At 34.3% G+C, this 8,427-nt stretch overlaps 1 protein-coding gene across 2 annotated transcripts in view; it reads left to right on the top strand.

Annotated features, from left to right (window-relative positions):
• The first annotated feature begins 924 nt into the window (after positions 1-924).
• LOC131063153 (uncharacterized) overlaps positions 925-8,427 on the top strand; it is a 68,401-nt gene continuing 60,898 nt past the window's right edge. Inside the window, exon 1 of one of the 2 annotated variants that reach the window (XM_057996926.2) lies at positions 925-1,106. In XM_057996926.2, coding sequence (XP_057852909.1) covers positions 998-1,106 — 109 coding nt within the window. In that variant the 5' untranslated portion in view covers positions 925-997. The remainder of the gene's footprint in view (positions 1,107-8,427) is intronic. The other variant, XM_057996925.2, reaches the window with a different exon arrangement.

Raw genomic sequence — 8,427 nt, 5'->3', positions numbered from 1 at the left:
ATGAAATTAAATAATTTAAATAAAAATAAATTAAATAACTTAAATTAAAATAAATTAAATAAGTTATATTAAAATAAATTGCATGTGTAGTATTGTAATAAAAATACTTTAAATAATCTTAATGTGGTCAACCGGTTATAATAAGAGTTTTCAAATTAAATATTTAAAATTTTCATTATATTACTAAATAGAAATTAATAAAATATATACTACATTTTATTTAAATTAATGTAAATAAAATAAAAATTAAATTAAGCAATTTAAAATAGTTAAAATAAAACTAAAATTACTTAAATTAAATTAAATAACTTACATTAAAATAAATAAATAAAATGAAACTAAATAACTTAAATGAAATAAATTCAAATTTAACCAAAATTAAATTAAAAACATCATCTATCATTAAATTTAATTGCACCTCATACTTTATCATTAAATATGTAAATATTCCAGATTTTCAAACTTGATGATGTACTTTATTATATTTCTAGAAATATAAATATGCTAGTATCTAATTATTCTTAACTATTAAACAACTCAAATTTTAACTAATTAAATGCTAGGATCCCTTACATAACTCTAACTATTCTGACTCAATTTTTAACTAATTAAAAATTATCATACATACCTCACATATCTCCGCTCTATTATATCTCTACTTCCTATGCATTATAACTTAGTCTTTGATTAAGATCTACATTTAATTGAATGATCATATTTAATCATTTTAATTGTAAAACATATTTAAAATTTTAAGAAGATTATATCGTTTGAAAGAGAATATTTCATAACTTGTCATAATCTGCTTGACAGGCAGGCTCGACCGTCAAATTTACATCCATATGCACAAGTCGGCATAAATATCTAACAAGTCGGCATAAATATCTAACCGTCTTGAAGCTCACGAGATGTGGCAGTATTTCAGCTGCGCACTTTTTCACGGGTCGGATACTGACGTGGCGCGGTTTTGCTATCCGAATAACAACAAAGACTAAAGATGCCGCTCATTTCACAGGCTTTTATAATTTCAAAGCCCGAGTTCAGACAATTGCTTGTCACAGCGGTTTCACTAAACAAGAATAACGTTATGGCGCAAACAACAAGTGGTATGCCCTTTATCTTATTCTATTGCATTTAAGTTTCAAACACGTTAGCTCCTCTAATTCAATTTAGTTCAGTTTTAATTGAATACTTGTAAAATCCAGGCTTTTACAGTGGTAGATTTTAACTGTTCTTAATTTGAATATGAGGATCGGGTTCACCCTCGGCTTTCAGAGCCTACACAGAGTCTAGAAACAACTTTCTTTTAAGGAATTATTCTTTGAATTGATTTTACAGAGTTCTTATTTTCAATTCTATGGAACTCATGCCGGTGTTCAAAATTAGGCATGAAAATAATATTAGCATTAGATTGTTAAAATATTTTTTCGGATTCTTTTCCTTTATTTAGCAAATTCGTTCAATAATTGCATTATTAAACTGCCTTTGCGCTAAGACCGATGACTTTTGATATTTGCTCTGAATAAATTGTCGCTAGTCTCAATTTAAACTTTCACACGTTCAAAATAAAAGCAATGAATGTATTTCCTTCTCGGCTTTTATCTGATTAAGTTTTAGCATAATCCTGCCTGAGAGAATTTTGGCTTAGCATGATACCAAGATTCTTGACATTTGTATTTATAAGGTTAGTTATTTATAGATAAATTGGGATTTTACCGGGGCCCTCACCCAACCAAAAAAATAGCTGAAATTGGGACAAATTACTATGGGCCTCTTTTCAAAATACCAGTCTAATTAGACTTTGCTTCCTAGTCTAATCGGTCTAATGTCTAAGTGCGCCTGGGAAGAACAGCACTGTCTAAGATAAGCATTAAAAATTATAAACAAAGTCAAAATACCGAACTGCTATGAAAAAACTGCTGGTGGATCTGCTAGATCAGACCCTCTTTGTTTAGGGTGATGCCTTTTCCTCGGATCTTCTTGCACAGCGAGCTGTCATTATCAGGCACAAGTATCGACCATGGCCCTTGATCCCATTCATAGGTTTAGTTTCATTAGTGTTCATATATATGGCAAACATTAAGGGTTCGCTTTAGGTTTTAGTCAGCTGAGGATTAAGATGAAGGCAGAAGATGCATTTTTAGCATATTTCACATGTTTCATGCTCCCATTCTCGGCTTGGCTAGAACTTAGTGAGCAGTGGTATCAACTCAAACCAATGCCTATGCCTATGCTTATATGCATAAGCATGCATGCACTTTAGGTATGCATGCATGCACATTTTTGAAAGCTTCCCCTACAAACACTAGTTATGCATGCACATTAGTGCACCCTCATTTTTTAAGAAAACCCCTAATTGCGTATCTTACCCCTGCATAATAATGAAAGTTTTTTTGGCATATATGCATAAGAACTTCTGCCAGCCTCCGTTCCTTTTTGAGGCACTCCAATTGGTTTGAAAATATAGAGTAGGGAGTAAGGGCTTTTGGTTATACTGCACCGTAGAGAACTTCTGACTTTTATTGACTTTCTGGTTTAGACTTTTGGCTGGATAGGGAATTTGTTTTGTCATCTTATAAATGGGATTTGGCGGATAGTATACTGAATGGGGTTGTTTGATTATCTTATTTAGTTGATGATTTAGAATAAGGGCGTATCATTCATATGCATTTCAAAATCTAAACCAAAGTAATCAGCTCTGGGGGTCTAAAGATTATGATAACCAGTCACCAATCGTCTTGAAATCCTCAGGCCCAAAGGACTTTGGTTTATGCCCAAACAATGTGATTTTGGTTCCTGCTTATGTAATTATTCTGATGTTTACATTCTATTTCTAGGGTTTATGTATTCATGAGATAACAAGGTCATTCTACATAATATCACTCCTAAGCAGTGTTACCCGGAAAGGCGTTTCCGGCCTTAAGGCACCTGTTTTGGAAACGGAAACTATTTACGTTTCCAAGCCGTCCCCGATCCCCGAAAATTTTTGGAAACCGTCCCGGAAACTTGGAACCGGTCAACTATTTTTCCAGGGACTGTTGATTGTCCCCGGGACAGCAGGGGACGCCCAAGCCGTCCCCTAGCTGTCCCGGGGACAGGTAGCCGTTTCCGGCGCTAAGGGCAATTAAAAAACATTTTTTTTTTATAAAAAAATTAAAAATTATTATTTTTCAGTTTTGAAAGAAATTAATTTTTTTTTTTAGAAAATCCGGATACTTGATCGCAGCGAGTAAAGTTTTTCTGATTTTTAAAAAGTAATCGCTTGTAAATTATTATAATATTTATTATTTATTAATAATTATTAATAACTAATAAATATTATAATAATTTACAAGTGATTAATTTTTTTATTTTTTTGCAAAGTTTTGTTTCGTTTAATATTTTATATACTCTGATGATATCGACATCAATATGATATTGATATAATACTATATCAATATCATAGAGTAATTAGTATATGATATTAGAATTATAATCAAAACTCTAATTTATAAATGTTATTATGTTGCTATGATTAAATTTCAATTAAATTTCATATATATATATATACCATCCCCTATTCCGAGAAAAAAGGTACCAGAAACCTGTTTTCCCGTCCCCCCATTCCCCGTCTTGGAAACTCAGGGTAACATAGCTCCTAAGAGCTAATTGTCTTGTGGTAACCGGTAAGCATCATAAAGATAGGATCAAAGTTCATAGTATCATTACACTCCCAAAACTCATGATTAATCTGCAGTAAGTTCATAGTATCATTACACTCCCAAAACTCATGATTAATCTGAAGTAATTTTGACCCACTGCGTTTATTGTGCCATTTCCCTTGTTTCCCTTGAGTTTTTCAATATGTTATTCTGAATTGTTTTTTATGTGTACAATGGAAGCCGGGAATCTATTTGATCTTTATATTGAATATAAGAACAAACCAAGTACAACAGATGTGATGATCCTATAAAATATCATATTCAACCATTTATAGCCTATAGGTAACTGTGTATATGGGATATGGCTAAAAAAGACCTACTGCAGTGATTCATAAGTACATTCTAATCAAATTTTACCTTACATTAATTTAAAATACAAATACTCGCTTCCTTGATGTTAGATCTGAAAATACATCAGAAGGTCACAAAACTCTCCATGCTTTAGCCATAAAACCATGCAAGACATTGACAATCAACAGTTGGGAAGTCCCTTCTTTGCAAATGACGGCACTATTTCCCTGCAAAATATCATTGAATGATAAAAGAGTGGCATGCATGCTAAAAAGCATGAAATATTCAAAACAGTATTGTGTAAAATATTGGAGAACGACAACAATGAGTCAATATAAATTAGTCTAGAATTATCAACAAATATTTAAATTGTTACAGAAGGTTGAATACACATATATTTTCTTCCCTAGATTTTTGCTTTCCTCTTCTTTTAGTGGTCAAATGCAAAGCCCTTAAGCTATGGCCACATATCAGGACAAAAAAATATCATGCATAGCCTTTATGTGCCTTGATTATTAATCCTTGTCACATTTGGGTAAATTTTTTCATAACAGGCTTGATCTTTGTAAAAGAAGCATCAAAGCAAAATTAATGGAAAATAGTAAAGGAACCACATTAACCACAAAGATAGATGCTTCAATTGTTGATATAACTAGTCAAGGGAAAGATATGGAGTCTGGACTACTTGGAAGACAAGGAAATCATCAATACAAAAGGAGACAAAGGTTGAGACATGCAATGCACATGGTTAACCAAATCACCACCACAATCAAGGGTACCTAGAATGCCTTAAAAAATAATTTCTTATTTTTGTAGACATCTATGAATACCCCAGTAAATGGTTTATTTGACACAACCGGAGCTGTTTCTGCCCCCAAGACTATAAGATCATTACTTTATTGCCAATTTTGAGTGATGCCTATTTCAGCCTTAATTTAGCAAGATTAGAAACATTGTGTGGCATCAAGGAGACTTCATCAATGGTTCAACAATTAAGATGTCTCTTTTTTTGAGGTCTTGTCTAAGTTATCTGTTTATTATTATTTTTGGGGGTTCTATAATGGGGCACCAACGCAAAAGCAAACAAAAGTACTAGTGCAACAAAGCATACTAAAAATCTGCATTGACAAACCATGCAGGAGTGCAATAGGATAAAAACAAAACAAAACAAAACAAACAAACAAACAAAAGGAATAAAGATCCCAATAAACTAAAACTTTGCATCAATAACCCTTGTAAGAGCACAACTGGGTAAAGAAAAACAAAACACCATACAAAGTTATGCAAAAAATGGCCAAAAGCTAATACCAAACTTCATTGCATTAGGGGTGTTCATTCACCCCCCATCCGCCAATCCTTGACACTAGCACTTCCATTTCCAACACACTATTAAATGAATTCACTAACCACCCTTCAGCAATCAACATCACCAACTTTAGTTTGACCATACCTTGGGACACTAGATTATCTAACCCTACAAATTGCAGACCATGAAATGTTTCTGCACACTTCTTAGCCTTGCATAATTTCACTCCATTACAATGAGGAAGAGAGAAGATACTCGTAATCTCTAAGAAGCCCTATTTGTGAGACACCACTAGAATCCACACTATAGTGCAAACATCCCAACAATATTTAGTGAGAGAATCCACATCTTCATAGAGATTGTGAATTTCCTCTTACAAAACTGACGTATCATTTTCCTCATTCATTGTTGCCACCCATCCAAAATTCAACCTTTCTTCACCCTTTGCAGCTACCTCCACTTTGTCATTATTAGGAGCAAGAAGTAGCATTTCCGCCTAGCCATGCATCTCTCCTAGTTTGAATAGCTAGACCTAGCTTTGCATGGAAGTTGGCCAAAATCATTGCATGGGACCTAGGATTTTCGATGCCCCATAAACCATCCTCTCCATTGATGCTTTTAACTAGGTTGAGAAAGTTCATGTTTAGTCAATGAAAAATCTTATAGACCTTGATGTTGGACTTTGGGCCAAGTATCAAGGGATCATTACAACATCCCATCATCCTACGAATTGAACACATGCGTAGAGCAATATTTTGCAAGCATTTTTGGTGTAGAATAATCATTCCTAATCTCCATAATGAAAATCAAGCAAACTATATCCTTCAGTGCATTTGAACTTCTTGGGGAAGTGATCCACGGCTAATATGAGTTCCCACCACAAAAATAGCTAAGATATACTCCAAGACCATGGGTAGTTGTGAATGCAACCACCACATTAATGATGCCTAAGGAGTAAGTGGTTGGTTGAGGCATGCAAGCAAATATATCCCTATTTCTCACTCAATATTTGTATTCACCTTCTTCATACTTTTCTTGAATTTGTGTGTTAATCTGCACCATTTAGATCTAATATTTGTTTCTGGGCAAGAAAGTCACTCTTTTGTAGTGGTTGCATCATCAAATAGGCCATTAACGGTTGTCTCAGTTGTGTCGGGGTAGGTAGGAATAAATAGTGCAAAAGATGAGAACGCTAGAGTTTGGGGGTTGGGGATACCACTTGATGCATGACATATGTTAGGTGCCGAGGAGTTGGGGGAAGACAAGCTGGTAGGGAAAAGTCCAAAACATCAATAAGGGAAAAGGAAAGAGTGGGGTTTAGAAGAGAGGCATGCAGGTGCGGTGAAGCCCGATGACCCAATAAGAGTAAGGGAAGGTGGAGGTCGGAAGAAAGGCATGTTGTGATGGAGAAGTCTAAAAGTGTAGAGGAGAGAAATGAAAAAGGTCAAATTTAGGTGGAAAGGCATGTTGGATGAGAAGCTCCAAAGCTCCAAAAGTCCATCAACCTATAAACACTTAGAGATGCAACCAAAAAACTTTTTATACTTAAGAACTTTTGAGACCTTCATAGCTTGTAACACATGGAAAGGCACTTGGGGGATGATGAAGAGCCATACTTAGGCCTTAGCCTATCTCGTTGAAGATAGGAATTGGTCTTTTGTTCCACAAACACAAATTCATTGAAAAGGGGACATTAATTTCTCAACAAGATCTTGGTAAAAAACCTTGAAATATAATAAGGTATCCAAATATCAACAAAAGAGTGCCTAAATGTGACCAATTCAAAGTACAATAAAGAGTGCATAGATAATAGATCAAGCCTATCACCAACTCTAACCACAATCCCTCAAACTAGACATAACAACGTCATAATAATATTTCTCAAATAATTGGTATAAACAATGAACCAAGAGCCATTCTACTTACAAAATGAACTCACTAATTAATATCTATGTACATAAATCTAGTGAGTAAACTAATGATAAGTGACATCCATAGATCCATCATGATCATCACATAGTAGATCTTCACTAAGTCTTGTTTTATCATTGTGTAAAAGAAAAAATAATTAGGAAAATGTCCTTATTTTGACAACAACCATGCCATGTAATTGATCTCCATAATAGGAAGATATTCTTTAATATGAAGAAGCAAAGTTCCCCACCCTTAAATTTTAGTAATAGTCCATCATCAATATCAATCCATATAAATTTCACAGTCTTATTACTTAGTGATATAGAAGGTTGTCCTAGATAACTAAATCCATAGTTAAATCATGTTCTCATTCCATAACCTATTTCCATATAATTAGTTCAACCAAAGTCATCCACGTCCCCATTCCAAGCTCTCAAGATAGAGTGCTAGTTATTTTTAATAACAAGAAGCATACACCCAAAGGAGATGGATAGAAATGGTATGTCAATGACCCATTGTACCACTTCAAGACTTAAGGAATCCTATGAGAAATAACAATAAATTATGTACAACTTCCATAACCAAATGAACTTTGGGTGGGTGTAATGTCCGCAAGTAAGTTTAACCATTTAAGACATCACGATTCCAACATTCTCAAAGCAAATCGAAATAGAAATAGAAATTAACATCACGATGGAGTTCAACTTAAAAACCTTACTACCAATGTAAGTTCGGAAAAGATTACGCTTCTGAATAGGACACTTTGATACCTCAGCGTGACGACTTCCCTCAGGGTTTTTGGATCCAAGCCTAGGCCTAATTTTGGGACGACACCCTCAAGGACTTACATGGGTCGCTGATCTCTACCCATCTTGGGATAGACACCCGATGGTTTTACACAGGCCTTTCCCTATTCATTCATACAATGTATATTTTAATAGTATGATCTTGAATAGGACGCTTTGATACCTCAGCGTGACGACTCCCTCAGGGTTTTTGGATCCAAGCCCAGGCCTAATTTTGGGAAGGCACCCTCAAGGTCTTACATGGGTCGTTGATCTCTACCCATCTTGGGATAGACGCTCGATGGTTTTACACAGGCCTTTCCCTATTCATTCATACAATATATATTTTAATAGAAGTAATGAAATTATTAACGGTGCAACAGTCTGATTGAATTATTGTCAATAAAATCTGATATAACGATTGTCTTTA

This window comes from Cryptomeria japonica, chromosome 11 (genome assembly GCF_030272615.1).
Source record: "Cryptomeria japonica chromosome 11, Sugi_1.0, whole genome shotgun sequence".
In the NCBI taxonomy this organism is placed as follows: domain Eukaryota; kingdom Viridiplantae; phylum Streptophyta; class Pinopsida; order Cupressales; family Cupressaceae; genus Cryptomeria; species Cryptomeria japonica.
This window is presented reverse-complemented; position numbering and strand designations above follow the sequence as displayed.